At 50.7% G+C, this 14,007-nt stretch overlaps 6 protein-coding genes across 6 annotated transcripts; all 6 read left to right on the top strand.

Annotated features, from left to right (window-relative positions):
- Positions 1-1,032: 1,032 nt before the first annotated feature.
- Positions 1,033-3,996, top strand: TEOVI_000130700 (serine/threonine-protein kinase, putative; the record flags this gene model as incomplete). Its single annotated transcript, XM_067224548.1, has 1 exon — positions 1,033-3,996. One exon carries the CDS (start codon positions 1,033-1,035, stop codon positions 3,994-3,996), a length of 2,964 nt encoding a protein of 987 aa, XP_067080649.1.
- A 1,116-nt stretch (positions 3,997-5,112) lies between these two features.
- Positions 5,113-5,964, top strand: TEOVI_000130600 (uncharacterized protein; the record flags this gene model as incomplete). The annotated part of the gene is made up of 1 exon (XM_067224547.1): positions 5,113-5,964. The coding sequence occupies one exon, from the start codon at positions 5,113-5,115 to the stop codon at positions 5,962-5,964; it is 852 nt and encodes a 283-aa protein (XP_067080648.1).
- A 182-nt stretch (positions 5,965-6,146) lies between these two features.
- On the top strand, positions 6,147-6,494 carry TEOVI_000130500 (uncharacterized protein; the record flags this gene model as incomplete). The annotated part of the gene is made up of 1 exon (XM_067224546.1): positions 6,147-6,494. One exon carries the CDS (start codon positions 6,147-6,149, stop codon positions 6,492-6,494), a length of 348 nt encoding a protein of 115 aa, XP_067080647.1.
- Positions 6,495-6,689: 195 nt separating this feature from the next.
- Positions 6,690-8,642, top strand: TEOVI_000130400 (uncharacterized protein; the record flags this gene model as incomplete). Its single annotated transcript, XM_067224545.1, has 1 exon — positions 6,690-8,642. One exon carries the CDS (start codon positions 6,690-6,692, stop codon positions 8,640-8,642), a length of 1,953 nt encoding a protein of 650 aa, XP_067080646.1.
- Positions 8,643-9,739: 1,097 nt separating this feature from the next.
- TEOVI_000130300 (uncharacterized protein) lies at positions 9,740-11,365 on the top strand (the record flags this gene model as incomplete). The annotated part of the gene is made up of 1 exon (XM_067224544.1): positions 9,740-11,365. One exon carries the CDS (start codon positions 9,740-9,742, stop codon positions 11,363-11,365), a length of 1,626 nt encoding a protein of 541 aa, XP_067080645.1.
- Positions 11,366-11,875: 510 nt separating this feature from the next.
- Positions 11,876-13,684, top strand: TEOVI_000130200 (uncharacterized protein; the record flags this gene model as incomplete). Its single annotated transcript, XM_067224543.1, has 1 exon — positions 11,876-13,684. The coding sequence occupies one exon, from the start codon at positions 11,876-11,878 to the stop codon at positions 13,682-13,684; it is 1,809 nt and encodes a 602-aa protein (XP_067080644.1).
- Positions 13,685-14,007: the final 323 nt, after the last annotated feature.

The following is a 14,007-nucleotide window of genomic DNA, read 5'->3' as shown; positions in this document are numbered from 1 at the left end:
ATATATATATATATATCACTGAATCTCTTAGGGTAAGACCGACATGTTGGGGTAAGATGGAGGACGTCGATAAAATCGCCTCTGGAGGTAAAGTTAGGTAATTTATTTAACAATACATACGTATGCATTTGACAACTGGATGCATTCATATATACTGGTCTGTCTATTTGTCCTATTGTATTGTTGTTGGTGCCGTTACCTCCGTATTATTATCATTATTTTCATCGTTGTGTTTTGTTTTGATATAGGCGATAGAGAACAGATGCTACATTATGCCGTCACTTGTAGTTGTCTACCCTGGAAAGAAGAAAGGTTGGATCGTTTTTTTTTTTTTCTGATGAATGATGACCATACGGTGACATAAAGGACAGGAGAAGGCTCGTACGGAGCGGTTTGTCTCTTCGTGGTATTTCGCCATGTTCATCGCACCCCAGTCTTTATAACACATCGTGAGCTTCAGATGAAGGTGATTTAACTTGGTTAGTAGGGAAATTATACGGAAACGGAATGAGGCGCGTGGTTGCTTTGTGCGTGGACCTGTGCGCTGCGTTTGTTTATTTGCAGTCGTGCTCAACGGCCAGAACCATTAGGGGAGGTTAAGGTCTTATGTTCGTAGGTTCCAGAAGCCTGGACATTTATTTGCGGTTTTATATTTCTTTTCTATTCACTTCGATTTGTTGCGCATTTAATTAATGGTGCTGTGTTGGCCGTTGGGGGTGAGAAAATTAACGGAGGCTAGGCGGCTGTTGCAAATTAAAGTCTTCCCACCTCCCCTTATCGTGGCGCACCGGATGTGTGAAGTGCTAAAAACATGCGGCACGAGAGTGGGTGAATGTGTAGACGCACTTGTTTACGAATGTACGCCGTTTTGACAATCCATTGGCCTATATCTTTTCTTTCTAATCTCATCCCACCGAATTTCCTCCCATATTTTGATGGCGCACCACATATATATAAATATATGTATATATATATAAGGTACGGGAAGAGGGGCTCAGCTGAACCTGCCCTGCCAATCCACGCTAGTCTGGAATGACAAGCCGAGCCCCTTGGGATGCGTGTACCACTCAATCCACTCCACAAATGGGCAATGGAGCTCAAAGCCATCATCTCTCAGGATGGAGGCGTTTTCCACGTGGCCAACAGATCGGCAGTGGAAGCTTCGGTAGTGTTTTTCTCAGCCACGACACGCTTCCGGGGAGTGAGTGGTACGGACAGTTGGTCGCGGTAAAGGTAATACAATTGAAAGCCATCTCCGACGACGAGGTTGCCCATGCGATGAACGAGGTTGCCATTCTCAAGAACTTACGACATACAAACGTTCTGCAGTACGTCGACAGCTTTGTGGATGATGAACAGCAGCTTTGCCTCGTTACTGAGTACATGGCAGGGGGCGACCTATCTTTGCTTCTTCGCGGCAGTGGGGTTTGTGGGAGTAGATCCGGCTCCAACGAGAAACGGAGGAGTGTCTGTAGCGGTGGAGGAGATGCATCCATGCGTTGTGGGTCGAGATCCAGTGGGCGCCGGAATGCATGGAAGACTACATCTAGGGGGGATAAGTCTCCCAGCGAAGAGCATCAGCAATGGATTGAATCCTTCCGCATTGTGGATTTGGTTCGGCAATGCCTTGATGGGCTCGCTCACCTACATGAGTGTGGCATCATTCACCGTGACGTGAAGCCGGCTAATGTGTACCTGACGGAGAGCGATGTGGTGAAGATCGGTGACTTTGGTGTTAGCAAGGTCGTCAGCCCTACGGATCCAAAGCTTGTTACCTTCATCGGCACACCGTTTTACCTTTGTCCAGAGCTCTGTCTTGGTGAGCCATATTCGTTTGGGGCTGATATATGGGCACTTGGGGTACTTACTTACGAACTTTACTGCATGAAACTCCCATTTGCTGCTGACAATGTGCTCGCTCAAATTCATGTCGTTACAGAAGGGCAATACGACAGAGAGGCGCTGCATTGTGAGCACACTTTTACACCAAAACAACTGCATTTGTTGGAATCACAATACGGCGATGCTTTTACTCGACAAGAAAAAACTCTGCATCAGCTTGTGGTTGTTTTGGTGGAGCGGATGCTTGTCATGGATCCGATGGAACGCCCTTCAGCGGCGCAATTACTTCGCGAGTTTTTTATTTTCAACCCCTCTCGTTGCCCTACGCCTGCGACAACACCCCCTCCATCGCGGCTTTCAGCAGCAGAGGTTTGTGACTTATGGGCCACCAACGGTATCGCTACTCAAACCAACAGAGTCAACCGCTTATGTTGTCGAATAGGAAGCGGTGGGGAAATGGACGATATATTTCCCCTCGCAGCAGCTATTCCGACAACGTCATCGCCACTTGCAAGCCGGGTAGCAGGCTCATACGAGGAGCTGGTTAGCAGCCTAATGCCCGTGGAGCGACGATATGATGTACTCCACATATCGGAGCGATCGGGCTACTCAACTCCTGCGTCTTCGCGACCCGTAACAAGTCAGGGTGCCGCCAGCGACATTGCAGACCCAGGTGGCACAGACGCGTTTGATACCTTCACTCAAGAGATGATAAATGCAAAGATTTCCCGAATACCATGGCTACGCCATGCGGAGGCTTTTTCCAGGTTGAGTCTGTGCGAGGGCTACGATGGTGAAGTTGTGCGTGTGGATTGGAAAGACGGGGAGAACTTCACGCTTGTGTCATCGCCCCATAAACACAGGAACTCTACACCAGGCCTTCGGCGCAGTCGTGTGTCGGATGGCCTGTCAGTTATGGGGCAGCTAGCTCTGTTTGCTGAGCCACTCAGTGGTGTCGACGCGGGATCCAAATCAATGTCTGAGTTGCTGGAGGCAAGGTTGTTGGAGGTGTCGCAGAGCCCGATGGCATCGTCATTAACTGAGAAATCACGGACCACGGAGTGCGTTATCACTTTGGAAGCGAATCGGACTGCGAAACGACAGGAAATGGAAGGGGAGGCTGATAAAGAGTGCGAAAATTCAGGAGGACCGCATATGTTAGTCGGTCGCTGCCGAGGATATTCTACACAAACCTTAGAGGCCATCCTGCGCAAAAAGATATACTTCAGTTACTTGCGTCGGCAGCGCAAACTTAGGGCAGTGCGCGAAGCCCAGAAAGCCCGTGAAGAAGAAAGCAAGCGGCTACGTGCAGAGTTGAACGAGCTGTATGCAAGGTCTTACACCGAGAAATGTCGCCATATGTTTGCTCAAGGGGGCAGCAGCCGCGCTGATCAATTTCCTTACCCTCCTGATGAACTGCAAATGACGCGGGCACCGTGCCAGCTGGCCCAAGTAACGGGGCTAAGGTTTGAGTCGGGGAACTTTTCACACGATTCCACCGCTGTTACGAAAACCATCGATAAATTGGCGGAACTTTCATGTTGTAAGCCGCACCGCCCAGAAAGTACGGTACTTCAACCGAGCAAGCTCGCGGCGGAGATTGTTCGCATGGCGGCAGATGCCGCTGCTGTGGCCGCCCGCCGCGCCGAGTTCGCGGCGCACCCGCCCTTGAGGTTGGATTTTCGGAACTCGGACGGAAGGAGCATGAGCTGTAGTTATAGCAGCTCGGTAGGGGACCCAAGCCGAGGAATGAATACGGCGATATACACCATACCAATATCTCTTTACATAGTACGGAGCGACATTGATGTCTCTTGCAGCAGAACGTCCATTGTGTCAGACGTGTGCGATGGTTTACTTGCACTTCCGATGAGTGTTGCTCTGAAGCCCATCCGTCGGCGCACACGGCTTAGAGGCATCGTTTGGAGAGTGAAGGAAGCGCTAAAGGCCAATGGTCTTGACCACGTCCTGTTGTTTCCACTTGATATTGATGATGACGAACAAGTAGGCGCTGAGGAACTTTCCCTTCGCTACGTGGATAGCGCTGGGGATGCGGTCGTGGTGTCAGAACCCTCTGACTGGCGGTATACCCTGCGGGACTGGCGTAAAAACATGAATCAGTCCTGGCTACAACTATGGATGGCTATGTCATAACTTATCCAGTATATTTCCTTGTATGAGTATCTCTATGAGTTAGTGAACCGCCACACGGTCTGAACACTTGTGCCAGAGGGATGTCCCGCCGAGGTGACTCGGTTAAGGAAAGTTTTCCGCGCACCCTCTTGTTTCGTTTTCTCCCCTTGGATCCTTGCTGCATTGCTTGTCAGACGTTGTTCATTGGTTTAAACTCTCGTTTGTGCAAGTGATCGTCATACGTAACCTCTTCGGCCGTATATTGTTTCGTCGTTCTATTCTACCTGAGTTGCGTCCTAACTCTCCAGCTTCACAGAACGTTTATATTTATCGTCTTTCTTCGTGTTTATGAGATTAGTGCATTGCACTGCTGTAGGTTGATATGTGGGCGAGAGGAGAGAGACTCAGCAAGTGATCTTATCAGTACATACAGGTTGGGGAAACGATGGGGACCGCTGGAGGTAACTTCATGTCCTTATGTTGGACCGTGAGGTGGTTCATTCACGCCGCGTTGCAACGTGCACCACGCCCCGTAGAAATAAAGTCTCAAGTGAAGGAGTTTCGGTTTCCTTGGACCCCACGGCAACTGCTGGCCTCTCCGTTTTTTGTGGGCCTGAAGCCGCAGTGGGTGCCAGTATGTCGTTTTAAAAGCGTTGGACTCATTGTGGTATGGTGCACTTGTCGTTGAAACCTTCGAATAATTTAACCTGTCGTTTATTCTAATGTCACTCTGCTTAGCACGACCGCTGTCAGAGAGGGAACGATTCAAATGACCTTTCTTGTCGCGCGTTCGGCTATGAGAAAATGTAAGGGGACGATCTCTTTTCTTTTCTTATTTATTTTTGCGTTTCTGAGGAGCTGGCCATGCTGCACGGGATTATTTACCATAATTGCCACCTCTACGTGAGGAAGTAGTTTTATCTTCCCGTGGCGCTGTCGTGGATCTGGTCTTCCCTCCTCCTCCTCCAGCAACTTGCCGAAGGGATCCAAGTAGGCACAATATCTTTGCCACAGTAGCAGTTTTCTGACCATTTGCCCGTCGGAGTTTTGTTCGACGTTTGGTGCGGGTGCGCGTCGAGCACACCAGCAAAGTCCGACACCACCATTCATCCACCACTCGTATCCACCTGTGGGAGGATGTCCGCCTCCTGCTTCACTGTATGTGAGTCGCTAACGACGAGATCTTCATGGCTGGCGCGAAACGGTTGGACGGCTCTACCGGGGCAGTCAAGGGCGCTAAGCGACTTCTTAGCGTTTCTTGGACGCATTTCGCGGTGTCGGAAGGTTCATCGGTATGTCACCGCTGGCTGCATTTGTGTCGTTGCCGTCACGTGTGTCATGCGGCATTTTCGTCATCCTATTGCAAGGAGGGGGGTGAGTGGCCCGTGGAAACTCCTAAAGGGTTGTCAGGTATGGCTGAGACGAGCACGCAGCTGTGATCCCCCTTTTAGGCAGCAGGAGGACGCGGTTAGTGTTGAAGGAAGTTTTTGCTCCTATCAGTCGTCGTCGATAACCTCTACTTCTACATCTTCCACACCCTTATCGCCTGGTGCCACGTTGTGCGTTGATGAGGATGTTAACTCCACAGATGTGGCCGAGAGGTCCTTCGATTGGCACCGCCGGCGTTTGGAGCGAAAATATGTCGCGCCGCTGTTGCTGATGTTGGCGGAGGTGGAGTGTGTGGGACAGCGGCTACTTCACGCGGCAACGCTGGTGAGAGGAGCCGTTAGTGTTCCCGTCGGGGAGAAGGTTGCAGGTGCGAAGGGTTCGAGCGTAAAAAATGAGGAAGCGGGGTCGCTGCGTAAGCTCCTCCACATCAAGACAATGGATGCAGATGACTTACTTACACAGCTAATAACTCAGCTTACTATGATACCTGTAGGAGACAATCTCTCATTGAAACTGAGACGTGAGGCTCTAATGTCTTCCACCTCTGTTTTTGCGGAGTGCATTGCTAAATGGATGTACCTGCCTCTAGGCACTTGGTGACTGTTGCTGCAGAGAAGTAATAGCAGCGGTGGCCGCACCTGGTTGAAGCCTGCAGTTTGGGCGTTTCTCTGTATCAGAATGGTGACGGCTGTGTGACGCCGAGACGCCACATCCTCTTACCCAGTTTCATTGCTAGAATTTATGTTTGGATTTATCGTTGCTGTTGTGTGGTAAACCAGTGTATGGGTGCTTCACTGCCCACCGAGACCTTTTGTGCGCCCCCCTCTGCATGGTGTGAAGTCCCATCAGCGGATGGCAGGAAGGGAGCAGTTTGTGGGGTTATTGGGTCGCGGTGCCAGGAGGATTTTGTGGGTGGAGCGGTACCTAGAAGGATAAATTACACAACATTTTCTCGTGCTTCCTCTATTGCGCTCGATACATTCTCCCTTCGCTCCCCGTTACTTCTAGTGAGTGCTAGTATTCCTCACGATGTGGCTGAATGGATTGGCCCTTCTTTGAGCTACATACGTACAGGCGCGTGTGGGGCTACTGTTCGCGCGGATGAGGTAGTCAGTTCCGCTTCGGGGTGATGCAGTCGAAGTGCAATGGGGGAAGCTTGTGCCGTTTTCCCCTTGGCCGCTGTTCACTCGCTTGTCAATGCATGCCTCCCTTTATTTCTGTAAGTTCACGTGGACTGAATGAATGTTTCTGTAATTCTACTTGTTTTTACTCTTTTTGTCTTACCCAAGCAGTAATCAGACTATTGATTCGCACTAGAGTGAAGGATGGGAGCCGCGTGCACCAAATGCTCTCGAGAAGGCGATGTGGCCGAGGACAAACAGGTGAAGAAAGAGAAACCGGCAGAAACGGTAACTGCACCTGACAGGGAAGACAATGGCTCCGCAGGGCGGTCTAGCAGTGGGCCTCGCGTGCCTGCGATAGTAAATGACGGCAATTGTTCCGATGGTGTGGACTGTGAGAAATTCACTTCATGCTCTGGTAAGGAAGCGGCACCAGAGAGGGCGGACGATCTCTCTCTTACCTCTGTTCCGCTGAGCATTCGTCGATCCTCTGAGACCCTACCCGCCCAACCGAGCGAAAAGTCGGAGCCCCGAGGAAACGATTCCTCATCTGCTGTGGGAGAAGCTGTGGAAGCCAGTTTGTCTGCGGAATCCGTGCGCTCTTCGATGAGTGGAGGAATGTTATCGCCAGCGCGAGAAATCAGCCAAATTTCCATGGTTGTGGATGACGGGGCTACGGAGATCAGTGCGGAAGTATCTGGGGAATGTAATACGCTTAATAGTGTCGGAGGCACCGAGACCTGTGATATTGGCGCACTACACTGGCCGCAGGGAAGATTTTCCCTTTCCGTATCGGCACCGTGCAGCATGGTCCACTCGTCTTCCCCTCCGCCTCAACGCTCTAAATGTTGCAGCCGAACGAGCAGGAGGGAGTTGCAACCCGGAAGCGAGAGCAGCTTGTCCATCGCCACTCCTGTCCATGTCGAGGTCACACAAACTCGGCGAATTGACCCGTGTTCACTCACGGGCACGTCCGCTGCTGGTGAAATATCCGCAGGGGATGCAACCACAAACCACGACTGCAAATACGGCCCCCAGCATTGCCCTTCTGGAGGTAAACCCGTGTCGGGTGATGGTACCGATGGTTTGGACACAGCAGCCTGCATGAAAGATGAGGCCCGAGGGGTGGAACATGACCCTCCCATGCAGCAACACCGGCAGTTGCAACAAGAGTCAGGACAACAGAGGGATCGGCGAGAGTATGTGGATAGTGCCGAAACATTCACCCCTCATTTATCTATGATGGATCCGGGAGCGGGTGACACCGCAGTAGACACTGTTGATTTCATTAACTGTTCCACGCTTTCAGCATCCGTTGGTGCCGTTGCTTCATGTGTGATGGATGAAACTGTCAGCGCTGCCTTCTTGTCCCACGTGATGGAGCAACAAAGACAGAAGGAAAGGCGAAGGCTGTCACCTCCCGTTCCACTCCACGATTCTGTAGACCCGCGGGTTCCTCGTTTGTCTACCCCGCTAACTGACAAGCCGGATCAGGGGAAAACGGTTCATGTGGAGGTATCTGACCTAACTCCTGAGGATGAGTCGGACGCGAGTGCTTACAGCGTTGTTACGGATGACAAGCCGAGGATAAGAGTAAGTGACCCCTCGGTCCTGCATCGCCAACCATTGCAAAGGGATTATTTGACTGCAGAAGACACAAACGGGGGAGACATGAGCAACAAAACGCTCCGTGACTCTCCGGACGGTGCGGACGCTGTCAACGTGGCGAGGCAGTGGCCCATGCCGGAATCGACTGCTAGCAGCAACCCTCAAGGCCGTACAACGAACGACTTGTTGAATATGTTGCGGGATATGGTGCAAAAGCAGGATGAACGAAGACAGCAACAGCAGAGAAAGTACAAGGCTTTCACTCGCATTAAAAATCCTATTCCCCTCACGTCCCCCAAAATGAGGGAGGATAACGAGCTCAGGGTGGACGAAAAGGAGGCACAGAGTGGCAGCGCTTCACCATGGAGTCAAATATGGCAAAACAGGACTCCACTCACAGACGGTACGCCCAACACGTCACTGCTGCCGCGTAGGCTCTCGTATTCACCGCCACGTGACTCGAAGTATCCGGCTACCAAACACTGGATCGATGAAGAGGAATTGGTCCACTGCACAGACGACAGCCGATTTGTCACTAGGGTTTCGTGATGCAAAATACAATTGAAGAAAGGTAATCCTCATTGCAGCGTAGCTTCGGCACATGCTGCAAAAGGTCTCCGTGCAACTATAGAATAAGATTAGAGAATATATCCGTGTATATCCATATACCAGCGTACATTTTAGGGAGTTGCTTCTTTTCGTTCCTCTTTTCTGTTTTTCTTACCCTATTCATCTTTTCGCGGAGCGAATTTATCAAGTGGACCGATCGGCTGCAGGTAATCAGCCAATTGAGGTGCCGCATCATCGCAGACCAATTTATTCAGCAACATAAGAGCGACCACATGTTTGCATAGATACATAGACACATTTTCGTTAGCTTTGGTTCATTTTTCCATCGTGGAGTGACACCGGTTTTGGTGGACGGTATAGAAGTGCCATTGGGTGGTGTAGTTTGCTTAGGGAGAGGCAAAGGTTATTAGGGGAGGTGAGTGCGCGAATGATGTGTTTTCGGTTGTTGTTGTTGTTGTTTTACCCGTTCCCACGAAGCTAGGTGTTTACCTTCGCATATTTTAGACTTGCTTCTCTGTCTTCTTTTGAGTTCTAACTCACCAGGGGTCTCGTAACAGGACCCCATCGCATAGAGTTTAAACCCTCATTTTACACTCCCAGCACACATACACCTCTTTCTTAATTCTTTTACAGATACAAACAGAGCTGCAATTTCTTCAACCATGTGTCTACTCACGTGATGACATTGGCGTCTTTTGGAGGGATATGCTTCGTAAAGAAGGAAAAGGGTAAAGCGAGGGACGGAATTAAGAGTGATATGACAGTGAGCGTCATAAAAGTGGAGAGGACTAAACTACTTCAGGGACGGTTTACCGTTCATGATCTGAAGTGACCACTTTTTCTTCCGTTACCATGGCTTCATCTACCTGATTTTTATTCGTCATCGGCTTTTTTTTTTTTATAGATCTTGGCACCTATTCGCATTGTACGTCTATTCCCCCCCTTATCCCTTACTTTATTTCTGTTGTCATCACTTGAACAATGTCGAGCGTTAATTCGTGTCGGAATCCTAGAACTAAGTTAGGTTAGGTGAACCTGACAGAGAAAGAACAGGGAGGTAGAGGTGAGGTGGTCACATGCGGCGATGGCTTAATATCGCGTCCAACGTATTCCCTCTGCTTCGATACCGGCAGGTCTTAGGCATAAAGCCCCCACCGCCCTTGCATCTTAGTCGGGAAGGCATTTGGCGAAAAACAGAAGGCCTAACTTCTCGTACGGATGGAAAGGGAGAAATTACCCCTGCGGACGATTTACCACCATGGCCTGTGGACGAAATTGAGTTCAACACACGCGCACCAATGGGCGGCCACGATATTCGCCGGGCTCACGAGCAGCAAGCAGCGGTTCTAACAGGCATCGACGAAGACTCCGGTAACCTGCCATCAGTTTCCTCTACTACGCACCTTTCTTGTCTCCAGCCCCAGCGGTTGACTGAAGAGCAGAAATCTGAAGTTCGTCGCGTAGAGTCAACAACCGAAGAAGGTGCTGGTGCTCTTGAAGCGGGTGGTTGGGTATGTGGTTCGTGTTTGCATTGTATGCCATATCGCTCTCGATCTGTTTGTGACTCTTGTCACACCGTGCGTCATGACGCGGCGACGGCGGTGGCTCGCTGGCGCGGCAATCCCACTACATGGTTCTGTAGTCGTTGTCACGAGTTCAACTTCGAAAGGGATGCGGTGTGTCGCTGCTGTAATCTAGCACGGGAGGCGCAGACAGAACTTCACGTTGCCCAGCATGAACGCGTAGCGGACGAGATACAGCGTTCCCCTGTGGGCTCCGTAATTGTAACACGTAACCGAGTTGCTCGGTGGCGGTGCTTTGTATGTAGCGAGTCAAATGCCCTTCAGTCGTCTATTTGCAGGAACTGCGAGACTGGTCGCTTTGACCTCTCTGTGTCCTGCTGGAATTGTGGAGGGCAACAGAAACTGAGCAACTCCCAGTTGTACGGCTCCGAACCTGCAGACCGCATCCATGTTGCGCGTCCCTTCGGTTTGCACAACTGTTTCCCCCGACTCGCTCCGGAACAACGCTGCAATCGTTGCAGAGTTCCGCTGCATGGTGCAACTGCATCTACTCGCAGCGATGCGTGGCTGTGCGGGTGTGGTGTTGTATGCAACGCCTCACTGGTGTCATGTACTCGATGTCGCATCCCTCGTCGATTCGCTCATCAGTCGACGTTGGAAGAACTTGTGCGGGTCTGGGACTTTGCTAGTGCGACGAATTGGTTCTGTGAGTCATGCAATCATGTCAATAAATCCTCGCGACACGTTGTAGCTCTGGATCGCAGCTGCAAAAATAATAGCAAGAGCTGCCCCAATGGCGGTACCAACCTGGGGACCAGTGGGAGTTTCACTGACGCCTCCGTTGCGAAGGACGCAAGTGTAAAATTTGCTCGTATTTCACATGGAACGGCCAAGTGCGAACGCTGCGGGCAGAAGTGGCACCACCAGCCGGTTAATGACGGACAGTACTGGCGATGTGCCTGCCACAAGGTGAATAAACGTGAGGACACGCGCTGCCAAGTGTGCTTTCTTCCCGCAGCCGATGGCATCCGCTCGGACGTTCTCTCCTTTTGGTCACGAGGCGATTGGTATTGTTTCAATTGCCAGCGGCAAAACTATCGGGAAAAGGTGGTCTGCGCATGTGGGGAGGAACGGCCAGTGGACAGTCGGGTGGATAACAAAGTGGCACCAGCGAAATGATCCTTTTATACGTTCTACCGATTATTTGCGCTAGAGGGGAGAAGGTGGTAATTGTAACCGAAGCGCTTGGTGTATAAGATTCGCGTAATGGTAATATATTATTGTTGTCTCTGTTCGCAATGTGTGGCAGCAGAATGGGTATGTGCTGGCGGGATAACGTGCAACATGGGCGGACAGCAGCACCGCCCCCAAAACATAATGCCAATGCCTCACTCAAACCCTGCACATAACTTGCGTGTTTCCTTTGCAACCCCCAGTGCCTGTAGTTTATAATATGCTTCCTACCTTTTCCCCCCTGTCAACGTTATGAGGCAAGGGCGTACGCGTGGACAAACCACACTGGTGTTATTGGTTCGAATCCATAGGGGCTACTCCCTACGAAAAAAAAAGGAGAACCGGGAAACACTGAAACAGAAAAAGTGGCGGGAGGTACCGGCAGCCTAAATTCTTGTCGGTGTTCTCTTTACTTGCATTCCTTTTTTTCGTGGAGGAGGGTTGAGTATCAGGCGGATGAACTTGTCCAATCGGGTTGTGGCCTTTCCGTACACCCCACCACCCGAAGCTAAGTATGCCAATCTCTGCCTGCAGGCAAAGGCGGGAGAGGAGGTGCAGGTTGTTCGTCAGGTTGGAGGTTGGGCCGTTTTGAAACTTGGCGAACGTATGGGGTTGTTTCCATTAGCTTACACCGTAAAAAAGAAAGATGTAAAAGCTGGCAACGGTGAAAGTTCCGGAGTTAGTGTGGGTTGCCCTCTTGAAAATGAAAACGGGAGCGTTACGAAAACCGATGGATGCCCCGAATTTTTCATGGAAGGAGGCAGTGTGGTGACTGACGCTGAACCACCAGCACAGAGAGCTGTGAGGAATCACGGAAACCTCAAGCGGCCGGGGTGCGATCGTATCAGCCTGGACTTCCACGTTTCAGGGGAATCAGAAGTGGCGAACGCCGCTGATGACGCGGAATGTAATGTCTTATTTACGCGAGTGCGTTGTCTTCCAGACGAGAGTGAGCGGGAAATGCCTGACGGAAGTGGCGGCGCTGAGACTGAAGTAATCCGGAAAGGTGACAGAACAACCACGGGTAATGAACTTCGTGACGCTGCTTGTGTCCTGTCAGCCCGCAAGCTTCCTGAGGAGACCATCGGACGAAGAGGAAAGCTCCGGAAGATGCCTCAGTCCCGTCACGGAGATATGGACTACCGTGACAATTTTGAAGAGGCGGTAGGGGAGCTGCGTGGGCAGTTTGTGGAGCTCGACATGGAAGTTGAGTGGTTGAACAGCGTCACTGACCGGTTACAGGCTGTCCGTCAAAACCTGGTTGGTGCCTGCACCTCTCGGAACGAGACATGTGGAAGTCAGCAGCTGCAAGAGGGGGAAAATGAGGGGAAAAATCATGGAGATCAGTTTGACGCCGCGACACTGAAACAGTATGTCAGTCAGTTACAACAAAGTCTAGTAGCATACAAAGCAAAGAGTGATACCGCACCCGCTTCAAGTGCGGATGGCGGTCTTGCTGGATGTGAAGGCGCAACGGCGACAGCTGGTAAGCAAAATGGTGGAGAATGTACTGACGGTTTTGAGGTGCCGTGGTGGTGGGTCATCAGCGCTGAATTAAGGGCAGAGATGCAGTCTATTAGGGAGTGCATATGGCGCGAGCTGGAGACGTTGTCTTATTACTCGGGTCAACGGCAGCGCCTGTGTGCCAATGCGGACCGGTTGTTGTGTCTGAAAACGTCGATGGATGAAGAATCATGGACGTTGAAGGAGTCTGAGGATGCGCTCGAGGTGGTTGCTCCGGCCGGCACTTTTAAGATAGCGTACGGTACTGGGAGTAACAATAGTAGTTACCTTACTGACAGTAGCCATGAGAATAGCTTCGTTAATTCAAATCAGGACACGAGCCTCTCTCTGGCCCCCGAGGGGAGTAGGGAAGACGTTGAAGTTGTTATGAAAGAGGGTTTTGTGTGGCCAGCGTCTATTCCTGGAATGCTGGACAACGAAAAAAATGTCGCGGAGACTCACCAGCGGGCTATCAAAAAGTATGAGGAGAAACTAGAAAAATTGCGGAAGGGAAAAGGTGAAGAAGCCTTTGAAAGGATGCGTGCCATGGAGAAACTTCGGAAAGCCCTGTCAACTGGCGATGCTGCTCTGAGCGCCCTCCTCAATAGGCTTAATGAAAAGAAGGCATTTGTCATGAGGTATAGAAATGTGGCGGCCATTATGGAGGAACAACTGGCGATTAGTAGAAAACTTCTGCAGCAGAAGCGTGTCAACAGCCGTGGAAACCCCAAATCGCCTCAGCAGGCGGAACCGACAAACTAGAAAGTCGGAGAGGAAAACTCTGCATAGAAAGTTCCATAGAGAGAAAAGTATTATAGATGATATGTTTACCGATTACAGTCGAATCGCACGTCCGTGAGTCGACTTCTCATCCACTCCTTTACGCTTCATTCCCTGTCTTGCCATTAGGTTGGCAGATGAACTCACATTTTTTAACTCGTTTTCCTCGGTGACTTCCACATCCCCTTAAAAGTTTCTATTGAGCTTCTTATTCACTTTTTCCCCGTTAACTGAAGGTGGCTAAGAAGGTTTGCTGTTATTTTTGCTGTAGTACTTTAAATATTAGAAAAGCGGCTCCGTGGAAA

This window comes from Trypanosoma equiperdum (genome assembly GCF_001457755.1).
Source record: "Trypanosoma equiperdum strain OVI genome assembly, contig: ctg_346, whole genome shotgun sequence".
Lineage (NCBI taxonomy): Eukaryota > Euglenozoa > Kinetoplastea > Trypanosomatida > Trypanosomatidae > Trypanosoma > Trypanosoma equiperdum.
Note: the sequence above shows the minus strand (reverse complement) of the source record. Positions and strands in the feature narration are given on the sequence as shown.